Genomic DNA, 23,378 nt, shown 5'->3' with positions numbered 1-23,378 from the left:
ACTTCAATGCAGTGATTATCTTATTGATGTTTAAATTGTCAATCTTTGTGCAGTGGGAACTCTTAAGTTGTCTCCTGGGTTTTTTATATGTCCCTGACATCTTTAATAGCTTCCTTGCTTTCCAGTATGTCAATATGATATATGCTTGTCTTTTATATTTCCTGTCCCAGAACCCAGTTGTTCATACTCTGAAGGTCTTTGGTTCTTTTAATGAGAAATAGTATTAGAGATCATAATCTGGGTGCTAGAAATGGTCTATCATTCTTCTAGGATTTTTCAGTGACTGGACATTAGAAAGATGAATTTTAAAAAATCACAAGTTCATAATAGTGTTTCTAATTTTAATCTAGGATTAATGTTTTTACTGAACTTATATAATTGTATTCACCTAATGGAATATTACTTATTTTTCTTAGAGTTGGAGTGAAACTTCAAAGTTAGACTCATTTAAAAATTTTAAAAGTGACAAATCAGAAAGCCACAGAGAATTCACCATGGCAACCTAATTAGGAAGCAGCAAAGTTGCCATAGATAGTGCAGTTGAAAAAAAGTTTTGGCATATGAATATTAGCACCTAAATATTCTGTTATTCTGTTGCTTTTCAGAATAGAAGACAATAGCATTTATGGAAATAACTCATTTTTAGGCTCTGGAGTACTTGTCTAGGAGCTCCTGACCTAAGTAGGCTACTGTCTAAGCATCACTTTCCCTGTGATGAAAGAGAGATTACAACATTCGTCCATGTTGAAAAAATTGATAATGTATCTAACAGCTCAAATATAAAGTATTATTTATCCACATATCTCTAATTCTTTGGACTGCATATACATGCCTTTTCCTTAATCCCTACTAATTCTCAAATCAACTAGGAAAAAAATCCCAGCATTTCAGCATCTACTACACATCACAGATAGCACTAGAGTAAAGAGAAATGAAAATAGATTTTAAATATTTCCATCAAGAAAAAATATTTTTTTATGTCTAAGTGGGCACTGTATGGAATTTCTATTACCTTTTCCAATCCTCTCTCCCTCTCCCTTTCTCTCTCTCTCAAATACTGTCTGATGTTTCTGGTTCTTGATATGTAAAATTACTTAAGTCCTTTTGAAAACTCATTCATTCCTAACATTCCTAAATCTTAACCTGATTTGCATATAACAAAATTCATTCCTTATGAAGAATAATTGCCCAAATAGATAAAAACACCATCTGCCCCAAATCTTTCTAATTTTTCTTGGTTTGTATTAAAGATTCTGTCAGTTATTCATGCATTCATTTAACAGTATTTTATGTGCAAATGCTGTGTCTAGAATTATACAGGCTAAGCATTTCATGTATATTCAGATAGGAAAAATAATAATCTTCTTTGAAGCTTAAAATTTAGCCTAGGAAACAATGTATACATGAAATATATAGTATACTAGAGGCCCGGTGCACGAAATTCATGCACGGAGCGGGGGGTATTCCTCAGCCCGGCCTGCACCCTCTCCAATCTGGGACCCCTAGAAGGATGTCCTACTGCCAGTTTACAGGGATCGGGCCTAAACGGGCAGTTGGACATCCCTCTCACAATCCGGGACTGCTGGCTCCAGCCGCTCACCTGCCTGCCTGCCTACCTGCTTGCCCCCAACTGACCCCCACCGCTGGCCTGCTCGCCCCCAAATGCACCCCCACCAGCCTGATCACCCCCAACTGCCCCCCTGCTGGCCTGCTTGTCCCCAACTGCCCCCACTGCTGGCCTGCTCACCCCGACCTTCCTCCCCACTGGCCTGCTCACCCCCAACTGCCCCCCTGCTGGCCTGCTCACTCCAAACTGCCCCCCCATCCTGATCACCTCCAACTGACCCCCACTGATGGCCTGCTCACCCCCAACTGGCCCCCCTGCTGGCCTGCTTGTCCCCAACTGCCCCCACTGCTGGCCTGCTCACCCCTACCTTCCTCCCCACTGGACTGCTCACCCCCAACTGCCCCCCACCTTCCTCCCCACTGGACTGCTCACCCCCAACTGCCCCCCCCGTCCTGATCACCTCCAACTGACCCCCACTGACGGCCTGCTCACCCCCAACTGGCCCCCCTGCTGGTCTGCTTACCCCCAACAGCCCCTGCCATCCCATCCTGGCCTGATCACCCCCCGGTGAACCAAGGTCCCAGCCCCTCCTTTTTTTCTTTTTCTTTTCTTTTTTTTTTCAGCACCTCCTTGAGCAGAGGCCAGGGCTGGCTGGAAGCAAGTATCTAGGATTTATTTATCTTCTTTAATTGAAACTTTGTAGCCTTGAGCAGAGGCCAGGGCCAGCCAGGGCCAGCCAGGGCAGGCGGGAAGCTTGGCTTCCTCCATCGCCGGGGGCAACCCAAGCCTCCTGCTTGCTCCAGCTCCAGGGCTGGCCACCATCTTGGTTGGGTTAATTTGCATACTCACTCCTGATTGGCTGGTGGGCATGGCTTGGCGTAGTGGAGTGATGGTTAATTTGCATGTTTCTCTTTTATTAGTGTAGATAATTTTTGGAAAAATAATTACCTAAGAAAACAAAATATGCCCTAACCGGTTTGGCTCAGTGGATAGAGTGTCGGCCTGCGGACTCAAGGGTCCCAGGTTCGATTCCAGTCAAGGGCATGTACCTTGGTTGCGGGCACATCCCCAGTAGGGGGTGTGCAGGAGGCAGCTGATTGATGTTTCTCTCATCAATGTTTCTAACTCTCTCTCCCTCTCCCTTCCTCTCTGTAAAAAATCAATAAAATATATTTTTTAAAAAAAGAAAACAAAATGCTACTCTGGGATATGTTAATCTAACAAGGATTACTAGAGATAATTCTGGCTGGGCCTCAGGAAAAAAATGTAGGATATGAAGTAAAGAGAATTTTAAACCATTATTAGTTACTGCCTAATCTCTTCCCCCTTCTCTAATTCTGCTTAAATGGCAAAGCTTTAGGATTCTGAATTTTCTGTAATTTTTATAACTCCTTAGCCATTCCTAAAGTTAAATCCTAGTGCAGGGCTTCTTTTGAAGTGCTGCTTTTAAATTTTTTATCAAATAGCAGATAAACATTACATATTTGTTGGACTGAAATGATCTGAATCTATGAATGACTATTTATAAGCCGAGGAAAGGTCTTAAATTATCTTTTTCTACCACCTGATATTTGCTTTGCTTCCCATAGCTTCTATGGTCAAAAGCAAAAACAGAAACATCATATTGAAATGTTTTACAATGCTATTCCTTTCTATTCAGGAGATTTTCTCTATCTCTCTTCATTTTAATGCCAAGCCACTTTACCTTTAAATTAGGAACTTAACAGTAATGCAAAGTTGTTTCTTTGTATATTCACTATCAATTTACTGGTTCAGTATATATTTCAAAATCTTTTTAAACCTGCTTTGGGTTGTAGGTGTTTCTGTTTGTTTAAAGTGAGGGTAAAAATATTTACATCAAAGCCTACAGTATTTTAAAAGTAAAACACTGCAGTTATTTCTTAAAATTGCTTATCACTTCTCAAAATCTCTTAAATGTTATAATCTTCTGTAAAAAAAAAAAAAAAGTTGAACAGGCTTGCTCTTAGGTCTCCAAATAAATTATCACAGTAGTGGAGCTAGTACATGGGCATTCTCACTGTTAGCACAATACCTGTGCTGCTGGAAGTTTCATGAATGTTGTTTAACTATATTACATTCTTATGACACAGATCCTTCTTTAATATGTTTATTAAAGATATTACAGACAAAACATAAGGCCCTGCTAGGCTGAAATATTTGGATGAAACTAAAACTTTACTAATAACTATTAATAAAGACATGAAATGCTCAATTAATGCTAAATAGGAAGAATTCAAATAATTCATCTTATATAACATGTAAACAAGCTAGTTTGATGTAAATAAAATTTAACAATTAAAATCTATATATTATGACTAATCTTAAATGTCTAATGTGTTCATATATCCTACTTTATTAAAACAGAAAGTGGTCCAGTTAGCTCAGTCAATAATGAGGCTAAAATTTGAAATTTCATACTCATGCCCATGGGAAAATAACTTAAAAGTGCACACGTACTACAAATACCAGGCAATAGGCTACTATTTGAAAGATGACAATGCACTGACAAAGGCAAGTGGTGATATTAGGTATCATTTAGCCAACAAACCAAAGACAATAACAAAAGAAAACAAAAAAATCCCCCAAAAAGAAAACAAAATTACCTAGTTTAATTATGTTAACTATTTTACCAATTTCAACTCAATTTTCCAACTCTGAATATTTTGAGAATTTATTCTGTCAAGAATGTCATAACAATTTCTTTATTACATTATTCTTTAAAATGTATTTTGGTAGAGAAATACTTCCCTCATATTTTTCAGTAACACGAATCTAACAATATTGTCTTCATAAGGCCTTAAAGAAAAAAATACTATCATGTAGGAAAGATAGTAATTAAATATTTATTATTTTTAAATCAGAGTGCTCACAAGGCAGAGTGTTCAGCATATATCTTCTAATATACATGCTGATAATACTATACACACACACACACACACACACACACATATATATGTGTGTATATGTATATATGTAATGTATATGCCCGGCTAGCATGACTCAATGGTTGAGTGTCGACCTATAAATCAGGAGGTCACCGTTCGATTCCCGGTCAGGGCACATGCCAGGTAGAGGGCTCGATCCCCAGTGTGGGGTGTGCAGGAGGCACCCACTCTAAGATTCCCTCTCATCATTGATATTTCTCTCTTTATCTCCCTCTCCCTTACTCTCTGAAATCAATAAAAATATATTTAAAATAAATAAAAGTAATGTATAGGTTGTTTATGTGAGTGGCTTATGGAATCAATTTATGGTAGGATTTTCCCTGGAAATGAATTTTCTTTCTGAAGTTGAACTGTCAATTTTGTGTCTGTTGGATCCAATATTGTGTCTGTTTGGTCCAATAGGGTTCAGGCTGGCTGAGGACTCCAATGTTGCTGTGGGGCTGATGAACCCTAATAGCATTCTTTACTGGAAAGATAGAACACAGGCAAACTGACATCCTGTGGAATGTCAAACCAGGGCATCATCCCAGACTGTTCTGTAAGATCAAGCAGTGTTTCCCTAACTGTATTATTAGGAGATCCAGATGAAGGGTGGGATGTAGTGCAAGAAAAAGTGTGGTAATCTTTGGCACTCTTCAGAGTATTTCATATTCTCAAATACATCATGAATTTCCAAGGGCAGGAAATATTCTAGTTATTAAAGTTGTTTAGTAAACAATTTTTCACAAAGAACCATTATGAAATAATGTTATCTAGAATAATTTTGGGGAAATGCTTTGGAGAAAGTCAATGCTCTTTATGGACAAAACCCCCTAGGGAAACCTTAATTTAGACCTATATTAATTTAACCACTAGCATTGAGCTGAAATTAGAGCAACTTTAGAATCTACATCATGAACAAATGAATATATAAATAAGTAAGTGTGAGTATAGGTTACATTATCTTAGTGAAAATAGAAAAAAAATCCAAGAATGAATTGATTAACTTAAAACTTGTACCTACTAAAAATATATTACCTGTGGAATCCAGCCCATAAAACAAGGGAGGACTGATGACACACTAGGAGAATCATGCTGGTTTTCTGAAAGTCGATTCCCATCAAAACTGCATCCTTCTAGGCACAAGCCACTAACCTGCCATGGAAACATAGAAAACATTAAAGTCTGGAGTAAAAAAATGGTGGCTGAACAGGCAGACATGTTGTGTACCTCATCCCGAGGCCAGACTGAAAAGACAAGTAAATCAGAGAACATCCTCCTGGAATTAACAAATTAGACACAGCTGAGGAGATAATTTACAACAAGGAAGGGTAGAGGATGCCTGGAGAATGGTGAGCACAGAGATGTGGACTTAAGAGGGACAGCCAGCTAGCAGTCCAAGAGGTTGAGGAGGAAGCTGCTTTGCACCAAAGCTCTGTCCCTTAGCGACAGGTCTAACACTGAACTGTGAAAAGGAAAGGCCACAGGGCTGCTGGAAGCCAAGGAATCCAGACCACAACCATGAAGGGCTTAGCTTGAAAGGCCAGGAGGAGCACGGTGCTGAGGGGAGAGAAACCTGCAGTTTCGTTGTTGTTTTGGTTTTGTTTTGTCTTTGTTTTTTAATCTCTAAACCCAAAATAGGAATTTTCAATTGCAAACACTCGTGCAAGGCTTGGGCACAGAGAGAAAGGCACAGACTTGAGGTGCCTGAGGAGAGACTGGGGAGGGAAGCAGGTCAGGGAGATGTGGCCAAGATCCTGTATCGGGACATTACACACACACACACACACACACACACACACACACACACACACACACTAGAGGCCCGGTGCATGAAAATTTATGCACTGGAGGGGGATACCTCAGCCAGGCCTGCCCCCTCTCACAGTCTGGGAGCATTCAAGGGCGGGAGGCAAGCCAGCGATCAGGGGAAGGTGACACCCCCCCTCACACCTCTGCTGCTGCCACTGCCGGCAGCGCAAGCCTTGGCCAGTCCTGGTTACCTGAGCCTCGGGCGGCCCTGGGCAGCTGGGTAGCTGCCATCCAAGGCTTGCCTGTGCCTCAAACTGGCCCTGGGTGGCTAGGCAGCCGCCATTGGTGGCTTGCCTGTGCCTCAGGCCGGCCCTGGGCAGCTGGGTAGCTGCCTTCCAAGGCTTATCTGCGCCTCAGGCCAGCCCTGGGTGGCTGGGCAGCCGCCATCCAAGGCTTGCCTGTGCCTTGGGCTGGCCCTTGGGTGGCTGGAGGGCTGAGGGGACTGGGGGACTTCGGAGGCAGGCGCACGGAGCGGCCAGACCCGCCTGGGGGTGGGCCTGGCCATGCCACACGCCTGCTGCCCCGGCGTGGCTGAGGGGACTAGGCACCACCATCTTGTGGCTGTGGGCACTGCTATCTTTGTGAAGGTGTGATGGTCAATTAGCATATTCCCTCTTTATTAGATAGGATATGTATATACATATATATATATTGATTTCAGAGAAGAAGGGAGGAGAGAAACATCAATGATGAGAGAGAATCATTGATTGTCTGCCTCCTGCATGCCCCCTACCTCAGATTGAGCCCGCAACCCGGGCATGTTCCCTGACTGGGAATTGAACTGTGACCTCCTGGTTCATAGGTCAATGATCATCCACAGAGCCACGCCAGCCCGGCTGCATCTGGACATTCTTAAGCTTCCAAACCTACGCAGCCATTTCTTCCCAGAAGAGCTAACACCAACCCCCACCCCAGTAACCTCAAGGCAGGTAATACAGCCTGCAGTTTGAGCTTTACAAAGGAAACAAAGACTCTGACTGGCACCAAAGAGCCATCAGTGACTGGACTGGAAGAGGGGACGGTCCACCCAGCTATTCTGGGAACCAGACTGATAAAAACTCCAGATTGCAAGCCAAACCCATTGGTCTCCATACAAGGATCTCTGACTAGCCAAGGCCAGAGTAATATTTTGGGTCACTCACAGAGGAGTAGCTCTGGGTCAGGAAAAAAAAAAATAGCCACCTTATTTCCTGAAAGTGAAAGAGCACAGCAACCAACCATACCTAAAACCCTGTCAGAAACAGACACCTGAGTGATTAAGACTGAGAGCTGGCAGACAGGCAAAGAGGGCAGACTGGACCCACCTGCTTGCAGCCAAGGCCTGCAGAGGAGACTGACATAAGCAGAGGGCATGTGAATTGCTTGGAGCATTAAGCAGGATGCTAAAACCGCAAAGACAGTGCCTGACAATGGTTAGAACCTAAGTACCTAACAGGAAGCCCAGAATCAGCAGACAGAAGAGTAGGGTCCTAAACCAGTTCTCAGGGGGCATTAAAACTCGGCTGAAGTGAACGACACATCAATTTTTTAATTTTTATTTCTTAATTATTTTTTTGAATTAATTTTTATCTTATTTTATTTTTTTTATACCTTTTTTACAACTTTTTCTTCCTCACTTCTCTTTTTTTCACCCATTTTTCTTCTTCTCTCCTGTTTGAGTTTTTCTCTTTCCTGTCTTTTATCCCCTTTTTAAAAATGGATTTTCTTTATCTTTTTTGATGTGTTATCATTCTAGTCTCTGTTGGTTTATTCATATATATCATTTACTCTTCCCTGCTCCTATTGCATTTCCCCTTCTCTTTTCTTTTTCTTCACTACACAATTTTTTCTTTGTTTTCTCTCTTCTCTTGTTCTTTTCCTCTACTATTTTTTAAAATTTGTTTCAGTTCCTAAATTTAGGCCTATCTGCTCTCTTCTCTATTCTCCTTTTCAAAAAAATATTTCTTTCTTTCTTTTTCTTTTTGTCTTCTCATTTCTTTTTCCCTCATCTATTCTAAATCATGGTCCTTCCCCTATTCATCCAATTCCTTAACCTTATTTTATCTATTTATGCTCTGCTTCTACAAATTCTACTCCCCCACCTTTTTTTTCTGGGTGATTTTGTTTTTGTCTGTGCTTTTAGTTTATTTGTTTGTTTTGTTGTGTTTTCTCCTCATATTCTTTCTTTCCTCCTCTTCTTTTTTTTTTCTCACTATCATTCTTATTCTCTCTTCTCTTGCCTAAATTCTCTTTTCTCTGGTGGTCACTTTTAGTGGGATTATAGGTGCCATGAGGACGTTCATGTTCTGTTCCTTCTGTGTTGTGCCTTGTCGTGTTGTATTTTGTGCTGTTCAGTCAGTACCTCCACAACAGTTGGCATGAATCAAGCAACCTGAGAGGAGACTCCATCCATGAATGGTACAATAACATTTAAGACCCAAATATATCAGGAGAACCCAAATATCTCAAGTAGGGGGCCAATCCCAGGAGACCTGAGAGACTGCACCATTGGGTACCACTATATAAGACCAATCTGGGTGGCACAGTTTGATCTCATACATAGAAACAGTTACAAAGGAACAGAAAAAATGCAGAGACAAAGAATCAACCCCTAAATGAAAGGAGGAATCACCAGAAAAGAATCTAAATGAAATGGAGGCAAGCAACCTGTCACAGAAAGAATTCAGAGTAATGGTAATAAGGATGCTCAAATGTCTGAAGGAGAAATTCACAAACGTGTAAGAATAAAGAGGAAATGAAGCATGGCACAGGTGTAATAACACAATGCAAGGTTTCAAGAGTAGACTAGAAGAAAATGAGGACTGAGTCAGTGAGTTGGAAGACAAGGTAGTAAAAACACCCAGAGAGCAACTGGGAAAAAAAATCAAAAGCAGGAGAGTCTAAGGGAGCTCTTGGACAATATGAAAAGAAACAACATATTCATAATAGGGATGTCAGAAGGAGAGGAAGCTGAACAAGAAATAGAAAACCTGTTTGAAGAAATAATGACAGAAAACTTCCCTGACTTTGGGAAGAAAAAAGTCACACAAGACCAAAAAGCACAGAGAGTCCCAAACAAGATGAACCCAAAAACACCGACACCAAGACACATCATAATTAAATTGGCAAACATCAAAGACAAAGTAAGAAATTTAAAGGCTGCCGGAGAGAGACAGAAAGTTACCTACAAGATATCTCCCATTAGAATATCAAGTGATTTCTCAACAGAAATACATCAGATCAGAAGGGAATGGAATGACGTATACAACATGATGCAAAGCAAGGGACTGAATCCAAGAATACACTATCCAGTAGGCTATCATTCAAAATTGAAGGTGAAATCAGGAGCTTTGCACACACACACCAAAAAAAAAGGCTAAGAGAGTTTATTACCACCAAGCCAGCAATGCAAGACATGTAAAGGGACTGCTGTAAAAAAAAGAAATAGGGGGAGAAACCAAGATGGCGGCATAGGTAAACACCTAAACTGCTGCCTCACACAACAATTTCAAAACTACAACTAAAAGACAGAACGGACACCATCCAGAACCACAGGAAAGCTGGCTGAGTGAAAATTCTACAACTAGAAGGAAAGAGAAAAGCTCACAGAGAATTGGAGGTACGGCAAAGGGGCTTTGTGCGCGCAGAGAGGAAGGGCGGCTGAGAGCCTGGCTGACTTTCTCTGGCGGAAGGGGGAAGGAAGCCCCCGACCGCACTGAACCCCAGTTCTGACTGCACTGAACCCCAGTTCCGGGCGAGCCCCTGGGGACCCACGCTCTTACGGGGGGAGTCTGGACTCTCGGGCGGAGACTCGGGAGCCGGGGAAGGCGGAGGACGGAAAGCGCGCGTGCGCCAGTGCGCACAAAGGCTGCGGAGGTTGCCACAGGCTTTCCCTAGTGGAAGGGAGTCAGAGGCTCCTGACTGCACTGAGCCCCAGTTCTGACTGCAGTGAACCCCAGTTCCAGGCGAGCCCCTGGGGACCCACGCTCTTGTGGGGGGAGTCTGGACTCTCGGGCAGAGACTCGGGAGCCGGGAAGGCAGAGGACTGAAGGCACGCACGTGCGCACAAGGGCAAGGCTGACGGGAAGCCAAGACTGAGACTCCACCCCATCCAAGCTGAGCACAGAGGCTATTGCAATTTGGCAAGTCTAATCCTATAAGGCTGTCTCCAGCACCGAACTTCTTCCAGCATAGACACAGCTGATCCTTACAGCCAAGTGGCCTGGAGGTCAATTCTTCCCAGTGATACCAACAACAATCAAGACTTAACTACAACAAGGCTGTACACACAGTCCACAAAGGGGTGCACCAAGAGTGTCCACCTCAGGTTAACTAGGGAGGCAGACCCACTGGGCCATATTGGAAACCTAGCACACAAATCTACCTTACCAACTCAGGGAAGCAGTGAAAATGCGGAGTCAAAGAATCAGATCACAAATGAAAGAAATGGAGGAAAACAAACGACTGGATATAGAATTCAAAACCACGGTTATAAGGCTTTTTAAGAATATACTAGAAAAGGCCGATAAATATAATGAGACCCTCGAAGATATGAAAAAGGACCAACTAGAAATTAAACATACACTGACTGAAATAAAAAATATTATACAGAGACCCAAAAACAGACAAGAGGAACACAAAAATCAAGTCAAAGAATTGAATTACAAAGAAGCAAAAAACACTCAACCGAAAAAGCAAAAAGCAAAAAAAAAAAATCCAAAAAGTTGAAGATAATGTAAGACGACTCTGGGACAACTTCAAGCGTACCAACATCAGAATTATGGGGGTGCCAGAAGAAGAGAGAGAGCAAGATACTGAAAACCTATTTGAAGAAATAATGACCGAAAACTTTCCCCACCTGGTGAAAGAAATAGACTTACAAGTCCAGGAAGCCCATAGAACCCCAAACAAAAGGAATCCAAAGAGGACCACACCAAGACACATCATAATTAAAATGCCAAGAGCAAAAGACAAAGAGAGAATATTAAAAGCAGCAAGAGAAAAACAGTTAGTTACCTACAAGGGAGCACCCATACGACTGTCAGCTGACTTTTCAACAGAAACTATGCAGGCCAGACGGGAGTGGCAAGAAATTTTCAATGTGATGAATAGCAAGAACCTACAACCAAGATTACTCTACCCAGCAAAGCTATCATTCAGAATTGAAGGGCAGATAAAGAGTTTCACAGACAAGAAAAAGCTAAAGGAGTTCATCACCACCAAACCAGTATTATATGAAATGCTGAAAGGTATTCTTAAAGAAGAGGAAGAAGAAAAAAGTAAAGATAAAAATTATGAACAACAAATACATATCTATCAACAAGTGAACCTAAAAATCAAGTGAATTAAAAACCTGAGGGACAGAATAATCTGGTGAATATAATAGAATCAGGGGCATAGAAAGGGAGTGGACTGATAATTCTAAGGGGGAAAGGGGTATGGGGGGTTCATGAAGAGACTGGACAAAAATCATACACCTATGGATGAGGACAGTGGGGGGGAGGTAAGGGCAGAAGGTGGGGTGGGAAATGGGTGGAGGGGAGCTATGGGGGGAAAAAGGAGAAATAATTGTAATAATCTGAATAAAGATTTATTTTTTTAAAAAAAGAAGAAATAGTTAGGGAAAATGGAACAGAGGCATAAAGAATAAAAATGGCAACATACAAGTACCTATCAATAAAAACCTTAAATCGTTATTGATAGGTAAATGGATTAAATGCTCCAATCAAAAGACACCAGGTTGACTGAATGGATAAGAAAACATAACCTATATATCTGCTGTCTACCAGAGACACACCTCAGAACAAAGGACTCACACAGACTAAAAGTGAAGGTATGGAAAAATATCTTTCAGGCAAATGGAAATGAAAACAAAGCTGGGGCAGCAATACTTATATCTGACAAAACAGACCTCAAAGTGAAGGCCATAAGAAGAGGTAAGGAGAGCCACTTCATAATACTAAATGAATTGATTCAACAAGAGGATATAACTTTGGTAAACATATATGCACCCAATACAGGAGCACCCAACTACATTAAAAAAAAAAAAAAAAACCTTCTGGAAGATATCAAGTGAGAGACCGACAGCAATACAATCAGAGTAGGAACTTTAATACCCCATTAACATCACTGGATAAATCTTCTAGATAAAAAATCAGCAAAGAGATAGCAATCCTAAACAACTCACTAGATCAGATGTAACTAATTGACATCTTCAGAACATTCCACCCCAAAGCAACAGAATATACATTCTTCTCAAATGCACATTTTCAAAAATAGACCACATATTAGGACACAGGCTAAGTCTCTACAAATTCAAGAAGATTGAAATCCTATCAAGCATCTTCTCAGATCACAATGGCATAAAATAAGAAATCAACTAGAATAAAAAGTATTAAACACATGGAGGCTAAATAACATGCTATTAAACAATGAACGGGTTACCAATTAGATCAAAGAAGAAATCAAAAACATCCTAGAAACAAATGACAAAGAAAACATAACAATCCAAAATCTATGGGACACAGTGAAAATAGTCTTGAGAGGGACCTTCATAGCACTACAGGTTTACCTCAAAAAACAAGAAAAACTAGTAATAAGTTATCTAACCCTAGAACTTAAAGAATTAGAGAGCAACAAGAAAAGCCAAGAGTAAGTAGAAGGAAGAAAATAATAAAGATCAGAGAGGAAATAAATGATACAGAGACCAAAAACAAAACAAAACAAAAAAACAAAAAATAATACAAAAGATCAATAGAACCAAGAGCTGAGTCTTTGAAAGGATAAACAAGATTGATGAACCTGTAGCCAGGTTCACCAAGAAACAAAGGGAAAGGGAACCAAATAAACAAAATCAGAAATGAAAGAGGTGAAATAAAAACCTACCCCACAAAAATAAAAAGGATTGTAAAAATTCCTACGAACAACTCTATTCCAAGAAACCGGACAACCTAGACTAAATGGAGATATTCCTAGAAAAATACAATCTTCCAAAACTCAATCAGGAAGAATAAGAAAACCTGAATAGGCTGATAACTACCAATGAACTAGAAGCAGTAATCAAACAATGTCCAGCAAACTAGAGCCTTGGTCTGCACAGCTTCACAGAGGAGTTTTACCAAACATTCAAAGAAGAACTAACACCTATCCTCCTCAAACTATTCAAAAAATTCAAAAAGAAGGAATACTTCCAAGCTCTTTCTATGAGGCCAGCATTATCCTAATTCCAAAAGTAGATAAAGATGCTACAGAGAAAGAGAATTACACCAATATCCCTGATGAACAAAGATGCTAAAATCTTCAAATATAAGCAAATCAGCCTTGGCCAGTTTGGCTCAGTTAATAGAGCATTGGCCTATGAACCAAAGGGTCCTGGGTTCAATTCTGGTCAAGGGCATATACCTTGGTTGCAGGCTCCTTGGGCCCTGGCCCTGGTCATAGGCAACCAATCTATGTATTTCTCTCACATCAATGCTTCTCTCTGTCTTTCCCTCTCTCTTCCACTCTCCCTAAAAATCAAGGGAAAAATATCCTCGGGTGGGGATTAACAACAACAACAACAAAAAAATAGCATATAGCATCCAGTAATATATTAAAAAGATCATACACCATGATTAAGTGTTATTTATTCTGGAGATGCAAGGTTAGTACAATATCCTCAAATCAATAAACATAATACATCACATAAACAAATTGAAAGACAAAACCACATTATCATATCAATTGATGCAGAAAAAGCATTTGATACAATCCAATACCTTTCATGGATAAAAACACTCAGCAAAGTGGGAATAGAGGGATCATACAGCAACATAATAAAAGCCTTATATGACAAACCTACAGCAAACATCATACTCAATGGGCAAAAACTAAAACCATTTCTCCTAAAAACAGCAACAAGATAGGGATGACCACTTTCACCACTCCTGTTTGCTACAGTATTGGAAGAGTTAGCCATAGCAATCAGACAAGAAGGAGATATAAAAGGCATCCAAATTGAAAAAGAAGTATAATTGTCATTATTTGCAGATGACATGATTTTGTACATAGAAAACCCTAAAGTCTACATAAAAATCTACTGGATTTAATAAATGAACTCAGCAACATAGCAGGATACAAAATGAACACCAGAAATCTATGGCACTTTTATACACCCATAATGAACTCACAGAAAGAGAAACTAAAAAAACAAAAACAAAAAACAATCCCATTTACCATTACAACAAAAAATTAAGATACCTAGGAATAAACTTAACTAAGGAGGTAAAAGACCTGTACTCCCCAAACTACAGGACATTGAAAAAAGAGATAGAGGAAGATATAAAAAAGTGTTCATGGATTGGTAGAATCAACATCATTAAAATGTCCATACTACCCAAAGCAATCTATAGATTCAATGCAATTCCACCATTAAAATACCAACGGCATATTTCAAAGACCTAGACCAAACTCTCCAAAATTTATATGGAATTAAAAAAGACCTGGAATAGCTGCAGCAATCCTGAGAAAGAAGAACAAAGTTGGAGGGATCACATACCAGATATCAAGCTATATTACAAAGCCACTCTTCTCAAAGCTGCCTGGTACTGGCACAAGAACAGACATATAGACCAAATGAGCTTAACAGAGAACCCAGAAATTTACCCAAGCCATTATGCTCAATAAATATTTGACAAAGGAGGCAAGAGCATACAATGGAGTTAAGACAGTCTCTTCAATAAATGGTAGTGGGAAAATTGGACAGATACATGCAAAAAAAAAATGAAACTAGACCACCAACTTACAACATACACAAAAATTAACTCAAAACTGATAAAAGACTCAAACATAAGATGGCAAAACATAAAAATCTTAGAAGAATCCATATACAGCAAAATATGACATATCTTGTAGCAATATTTTTACGACTACATCTCCCAGGACAATGGAAACTAAGGAGAAAATAAACAAATGGAAGTACTTCAAAATAAAAAGCTTCTGCACAGCGAAAGAAACCATCAACAAAACAACAAGAGAACCCACTGCATGGGTGAACATATTTGCCAATGTTACCTCCAATAAGGGCCTAATTTCCAAAATTTATCGGAAACTAATATAACTTAACAAAAGGAAGACAAACAATCCAATAAAAAAATGGGCAAAGGACCTAAATAGACCCTTTCCTAATGTGGACATACAGAAGGCCATGAGGCATATGAAAAAAATGCTCAAATTCACTAATCATCCGAGAGACAATGAGGTACCACCTCATACTGATCAGAATGGCTATCATCAACAAAGGATAAGTGCTGGCAAGGATGTGGAGAAAAGGGAACCCTTATGCACTGCTGGTGGGAATGCAGACTGGTGCAGCCACTGTAGAAAATATTATGGAGTTTCCTCAAAAAATTAAAAATGAAACTCCCATTTGACCCAGTAATCCCACTCCTTGGAATATATCCCAAGAAATCAGAAACACCAATCACAAAGAATGTATGCACCCCTATGTTCATAACAGCACAATTACAATAGCTAAGATTTGGAAACACCCTAAGTGCCCATCAGCAGATGGGTAGATTAAAAAACTGTGGTACATCTACACAATGGAATACTATGCTGCAAAAAAAGAAAGAACTCTTTTATCATTTGCAACAGCATGGATGGACCTGGAGAGCATTATGCTAAGTGAAATAGGCCAGTCAGAGAAAGATAAGTATCACATGATCTTACTCATTTGTGGAATATAATGAACAACATAAACTGATGAAGCATAGAAGCATTGGACAGACCATCAAACCTGAGGGAAAGGAGAGTGTGGGAAGGGAGGCTAAGAGATCAACCAAGTGCTTTGTATGCATGCATATAAACATACCCAATGGACACAGACAATAGGGCGAGTGAAGGCCTATGCAGGGAGGCGGGGGTGGGCTAGGAAATGTCAATGAGGGAAAAAGGAGACATATGTAATATTTTTAATAACAATAAAGAACTTAAAAAAAAGAATACCAATGCCCTAACTCAGTGATCGGCAAACTGTGGCTCGCGAGCCACATGCGGTTCTTTGGCCCCTTGAGTGTGGCTCTTCCACAAAATACCACGTGCGGGCGCATATGTGCAGAAGTCGGTTTTCGGCTTTCAAAAGAAATTTCAATCATTGTACTGTTGATATTTGGCTCTGTTGACTAATGAGTTTGCCAACCAGTGCCCTAACTGGTTTGGCTCAGTGGATAGAGCATTGGCCTGCGGACTCAGGGGTCCCAGGTTCGATTCTGGTCAAGGGCATGTACCTTGGTTTCAGGCACATCCCCAGTAGGGGTTGTGCAGGAGGCAGCTGATTGATGTTTCTCTCTCATTGATGTTTCTAACTCTCTCTCCCTCTCCCTTCCCCTCTGTAAAAAATCAATAAAATATATTTTTTAAAAAGAGAATACCAAGTAAAGTAAAAATAAAAAGAAATAATAAAAACATAAAAATAAATAAAATAAAATTCTGAGGCACATACAAATAATAGTTTGCCAATCTGACCAAAAAAATGTCTGAAATGTCAGGAGTTAATGAATTATCCTATCTAATAAAAGAGTAATATGCAAATAGACCATACCTCCGCTACACCCACAAGCCACGTCCACAAGCCATGCCCACCAGCCAATCAGGAGCAAATATGCAAATAAACCCAACCAAGATGGCTACGGCCACAGAGAGCAGGAGGGAGGCTTGGGTTTCCCCGGCAATGGAGGAAGCCAAGCTTTCCGCCTGCCCTTGCCAACCTAGGCCCCTACTCAAGGCTACAAAGTTTCAATGATAGAAGATACATAAATCCAAACAGAAATGGCGGCAGCCACGGAGCTGGAAAGAGCAGGAGGCTAGGGTTGCCCATGGTGATGGAGGAAGCCAAGCTTTCCACACACCCTGGCCGGCCCAGGCCTCCGCTTAAGGCTACAAAATTTCAATTATAGAAGATACATAAATCCCAACAGAAATGGCGGCCGCCTCGGAGCAAGCAAAAGGCTTGGCTCCACTGCAGGCTACAAAATTTCAATTGTAGAAGATAAATAAACCCCAGATACCAGGGCCTCCGCTTGGGTCGCCGGGGGGCGTGGTCGTCCTGCAAACCACCACAGGCCCCTCGGCCAGGCCGCCCCACACCCCAAGGGAACCCCCACCCAGATCTGGGACACCCTTCAGGGCAAACCAGCTGGCCCCCACCTGGGCACCAGGCCTCTATCCTATCTAATAAAAGAGTAATATGCAGAATGACTATCACTCCAACACACAAGATGGCTGCGCCCATGTGGTCGAAGATCCTGCCCCCATGTGGACACAAGATGGCCACCACAAGATGACCAGCAAAGGAGGGCAGTTGGGAGGGACCAGGCCTGCAAGGGAGGGCAGTTGAGGGTGATCAAGCCTGCAGGGGAGGGCAGTTAGGGGTGACCAGGCCTGCAGGGGAGGGCAGTTGGAGGCGATCAAGCCTGCAGGGGATTGAAATTAGGGGTGACCAGGCCTGCAGAGGAGGAAAGTTGGGGGTGACCAGGCCTGCAGGGAAAGGCAGTTGGGAGGGACCTAGGCCTGCAGGGGAGAGCAGTTGGGGGGACCAGGCCTGCATGGGAGGGCAGTTAGGGGTGACCAGGCCTGCAGGGGAGGGCAGTTGGGGGGGGACCCAGGTTTGCAGGGGAGAGCATTTGGGGGGGACCAGGCCTGCAGTGGAGGGCAGTTAGGGGTGGACCAGGTCTGCAGGGGAGGGCAGTTAGGGGTGACCAAGCCTGCAGGGGAGGGCAGTTAGGGGCAAACAGGCTGGCAGGGGAGTGGTTAGGGGGTGATCAAGATGGCAGGCAGAAGCGGTTAGGGGCAATCAGGAAGGCAGGCAGGCGAGCAGTTGGGAGCCAGCAGTCCTGGATTGTGAGAGGGATGTCCGACTGCCCGTTTAGGTCCCATCCCTTGAGGGATCCCAGATTGGAGAGGGTGCAGGCTGGGCTGAAAAACACCCCCCACCCCCATGCATGAATTTCATGCACCGGGCCTCTAGTATCTTAAAGAAAGAGAACACTTTACATTGTAACTATACATTCCAAATAATATAACAAATATTGTAGTATTTTATGTGAGAATAAAGAAGGTGAAGACCTGGACCAGTGCTTACTGTGAACTTGCGTTAGACTGAATTCTCAGTTTTGGTAAATGTTTTAGGAAAAAAATACAAGTTCCATCAGTTTTATAAATGCAGAAATATAATGATAAAAGCCAAAAAATTTATTCTTTCTCCTGGAGGGAAAAGAAAAGCATAATTACAGAACAAGAACATTTGTCCACTGATTGGAATTTTGATATAATTTTTTAAAGAACAGAAAAAAATTCAGATAACTTGATGCAAATAATTCTTGATATGTCATGCAAAGCTGAAAGAATTAAAAAGAAGAAAAAGTTAATCTCTTTCTTCATATTAATCTTAATATAAATATAATAATTTTGGTGATTCCGTTTCATATTTTTTGTGTTAATTCTTTCAGTTTCTGCAGTATTAATCTACCCTGAGTTTATCTAAAAGCAACAAATGTAAAGTCAGTATTTTTTATTCAGAAACACATCTATGTTCTCATAAACTTGATAGGAAATATAAACAATCTTACAAATATTACATAGTACCTAAGTTTTAACATACTAAATGAAAGTATCTTAAAATTTAGAGTCACAGTTAACACTTAAAGTTAGTAGAGTTAAAATCATTTTCCGCTATATTACATTTTGGGAATGGTTTAGGAACAAGGAGGTACTAGGAGAGTCTGCCTTGACAAACAGTTTTGAATAGCAAATTTTACAGTTGGGTTGCTGTGCCATGGAAAAGATAAGCAGTTGTTCCTTAGTGAAAGAGCTGAGATAAGAATATAATTGGTTAATCCTTAAATTCAATATTCTTCCTACTATACCATTGATGTGATGCTATACAGGCCACTTCAAGAGTTGCTCAAGTCATTTTGCTCTTGAAAAAATGTAAATTTAGTGAGTGCCTAGTAATTTCAGTGCAAGAAACTCCCTAGGTAAGATAGTTCTTCTAAGGTCTCTTCTAGAAATTTTATTAAGTTTTAAGCTCAATTAGTTCAGAAAAGCAATTCATAAAAGTAGTCCCTATTGGTAGTGCCACAACTTGACTATGTCCTATGCATATACTAAGATAGAAACTCCTTTTCTAACCAGGAGGTGGGAAGGGTGAGGAATATTTTCTGGAGACTATTTCAATAATTGGCACCACTGTCCATGCATTTGCTTAATCAGACACCTGGGAAACATTCTTGGCTCCTTCTCCTAAACTTCACACATGCCATCAACTACCACTTTCTGCCACATCTAACAAACATTTTCCAAATCTGCTCTTTTCTCTCTATATCCTCTATAGTCCATCACTAACATATTTTGAAAATTTAAGTAATTTGCAGATTTAAAGACATTCTTTTTGCTGAAAATACAATGAAAACATATACTAAAATGGTAATATATCAGGAGTTGGAGTGGCATCAACAAACTATATCCTTGTTGCAACTGGAATTCTGTATTAAAAGAATAAATAAAAGCAGATAAACCCCAGATATTACTTTCAATGCTTAAAAAAATAGTTTAGAGGATATAACAAGTCTCCAGGCAATGGACTTTCTAATATCAAACTCAAGAATTTGTCCAGCTTAACTTCTAGCTGCAACAGGACGAAGCTAAGGAGCCAGCTGGACTAAGTGCAGAAACAACCCTGAAGGAACAGAGCAGAATGTGAACACCCAAGAGAAAAGCATAAGGAAGGTGTGGTATTCAGCCCTGGGTTCCTGGCTCAGACTCATAATCAGATAAAGTGACTTCTTCCCAGAAAGGGAGGAGGGGAGGAGAAAGTAGAGGAGTCTAAGAGCATCCACATTAGTAAATATCTCTCCACACAGAAGAAAACAATGAGAGTGGGAAATAAGAATTTAAAATACCTGGAAAATTTAAAATTGCCTGATATATAATAAATGCTCAAAAGTATTAGCTATTATTGTTCATTAATCTAACCCATCTCCTAATTTCTAGACATTTATAATTATTTTATATAGTATATCCACTTAAGTGAGGCAAAATAAAGGTTTGAGTGGATATTATCTGAAAAATGGTCAAAGGAACTTTTGCCTACAAAATTCAATTTGCAAAGTATTTTCTAAAATTGTTAGATCAGCAATTTTCAACCAGTGTGCCGCAAAAATTTTAAAACATCTGCACAAATGTACTATTTGGGTCAAATGCAAATAATTAAGTGAAAGGCATCTAAATGTGCATCTCTTGTCATAATATAATTTCCTCTAATTATTTTTTTTTTGCTTAGCTTTCAATTTAACAAAACAGAAACTGAATAAAATCATTAAACAAAACAAAAAATCTATGCTCAAATAATGTTAGTCATACTTGAACTTCTGATTAAAATACCTGAAGATTTAAAATAAAGTTTGGTTTTCTTTACAGTTTCAAAACATTTTAAAGGGATAGTGGGGATTAGGTCGACCACAATTGCATAAGTATATTCCAAATAGCTAATTACCATAACCTAATCTACTTTGAAAGGTCTGTTCATATATATAAGGTCTTATTCAACTCTTCTTACCTCTAAAGGGGTTAGCAACAATAATAGTAGTAACTTTGTTCATAAAAACATAATTAAGCCATTAACTTATTTCATATATGATGTTGCATTTCCTGCATACTTCCGATTTTAAGTTGAATTTAACTTGGATTTAATAGTGAATTTCATGATAAACTCAGTTTTATTTTGATAAGTTATTATATGTCTTTATTTGCCAGAACCCTCCTTTTAAAAATGAAAAAATATGTCAAACACACATAAAACTATAAAAATATTTTAACTATATATTTACTGCTCATTTTTACGAGATTTTAATATGCAGCCATGTTTATTCTATATTCCCAGCAAATAAACCATAATGAATATAGCTGAAGTCCTCAGATATACCTTGTCCTTCCTGTTCCTCTTCTGCTCTCAACTGAATTTAGTTTTTCATGATTCTTTAACATACATGTATCCATAAACAATAAATAGTATTGTTTTTCATATTTCCAAACTGTATGCAAAGGGTAACATACGTTATCATACCATTTTGTAACCTGCTTATTTCCTTTATCGAGACTGGTAGGAAGGGCAGAGGCGTGAAAAGGTTGGTCCCACTCTCATGGGTGGTGGCTGAGATTACGGACGGCTTTCTCAGCTGCAAAGCCCTCCCCCTGGCCCCCTCCGAGGAGTGTGGGGTCTCAACCCCATAACAGGCTCACCAGCCCTGAGCAGCAGAGCAAGGAAGATGTGCCCACACAATATCTGGTTATAAGACTTATGTTCAACAGTCTTCAGTTGGTTATTCAGGTGGATTGTTTTACATTTTAGTTGTAATTCCAATTTGGTCTTGGGAGTAGGTGAATGTAACTTCCGCCTACTCCACTGCCATTTTGGATCTCCTGGTCTATATTTATATATTGCATTTATATATTCTTTATTACATAGCAAATATTAATTGAATTTTAGAAAAGATAATCTAACATAACTTTAAAATTTGTATCATTTTTAACCAAAGGCTTTATTTTCAAATATATTGTATCCCTAAGATTCTTATTTTTGCATTAGAAAAGATTATATTGTGTACAAGTTGTTTCATGCTAAATCTTAACTTATGCTGATTTTTCACATAGGTAATACAATCTAATCTATCTCTGTGGGTCTTACACTATAAAGACAGGTGACTTTGAGATTGGAGTTACAGAATCTTTTCATCACAGCTGGCCAAAATATACATTTTAGACATAGAAAAACATTTAAAATTAATTTAATACCTTAATCTGCAGCTTGGCCTCTTGCAGTCGACCTTTCCATGAAGCTACAAATTTAAGGCTATCTACAGAACAGCCCATTGCCCTATAAAAGTAAAGCATCAATTCAGAAAGAAATAATATTCAGGAAGTAGAATATGAAGATACATACATTTCTATTTATTTAAAATTAAAATATTTATAATGTGCAAGAAATAAAATATCTTAAGTCAGACTTCACACTAATTTCTTAAAGTTAACAGGTTGTACAAATTCCTTGAGGATAGGGCCTTTATTATTTTATTTTTATATCCTCCATTTTGACCATCATCCTCAAATTCAGGCATATGATGGGTGCTGAATAAATGTTATTAGCTGAAATGAAATGTTTATAATGATTCTGAGGCATTATAAATTAAGATCCTCCTGAATCACCAAACAACTAAATTTTATCCAATATATTTTTTGAAGTGTCTCTTTTTCCCCTCATTCTATCTTGTTAAAAATTATAGACTACATATGAGATGATAATCCAAATTTGTTATATAAAAAAAAACTTGATCTTAATCATCAAATACTGTTCCCTATCAAGAAGCCTAGTTAGCACTGTCCAACAGAATTTTCTGGAAAGATAAAAACATTTTCAAGCAGTTCAAAATGGTAGCCACTAGCTACATGCAGCTATTTGAGCACTTCAAATGTGGGTAATATGACTGAGAAGTTACATTTTAAAAAATATTTAATTTTGATTCATTTTAATTTAATTAGCTCCATTTGACTTCTGCCTACCATACTATACACAAAAGGTCTAGATAAATGATCAAAAATTTTAAAGTTAAATTTTACCTTTTTCAATTCTAATAAACAAACAAAAGTAATGCCTTTTAAACTAGTGGTAAACTGTATTACTAAAGTTAAGTATTAGGAAATAACACAACTATCTGGATTTAACAATTAATTTATTTCTTCACAAGGGAATGCGATCAAAAGTGAATAAAGGAAAGTATAATTACCCTTGTGGACAAACAGCTATTTCATTTTACTTACCTTGCAGTTTCTTGGCGAAGAGCATTGAGGAATGTGTCTGGGTGGAAGAGTTCTGATAGGTCAAGTGTATCAGAGAGAAGAGCCTGTTTTTCAGCTCTCTCTACCCAGCTCTAAAGAAAAAAATATATATATAGGCATACATTTTAAAACTTTGTAAATTTGAAAGATAAAGAAATCTATTAACCAATTATTATGCAGAAGCCATTTTCATTTTGGAGCTAATG

General features: G+C 39.4%; 1 protein-coding gene across 2 annotated transcripts in view; it reads right to left on the bottom strand.

The window, feature by feature from the left end:
- DYNC2H1 (dynein cytoplasmic 2 heavy chain 1) overlaps window positions 1–23,378 on the bottom strand; it is a 378,097-nt gene that overhangs the window by 1,306 nt on the left and 353,413 nt on the right. For both annotated transcript variants that reach the window (XM_080641013.1, XM_080641014.1), the window contains 3 exons: window positions 23,155–23,264; window positions 22,132–22,213; window positions 5,551–5,667 (listed from right to left, as the gene is read on the bottom strand). In XM_080641013.1, the coding sequence (XP_080497139.1) occupies window positions 5,551–5,667; window positions 22,132–22,213; window positions 23,155–23,264 (309 nt within the window). The remainder of the gene's footprint in view (window positions 1–5,550; window positions 5,668–22,131; window positions 22,214–23,154; window positions 23,265–23,378) is intronic.

Source organism: Plecotus auritus (genome assembly GCF_963455305.1).
Source record: "Plecotus auritus genome assembly, chromosome: 9".
NCBI classification, from domain to species: Eukaryota; Metazoa; Chordata; class Mammalia; order Chiroptera; family Vespertilionidae; genus Plecotus; species Plecotus auritus.
The sequence above is the reverse complement of the archived record's forward strand: the minus strand, read 5'-3'. Positions and strand labels throughout refer to the sequence as shown.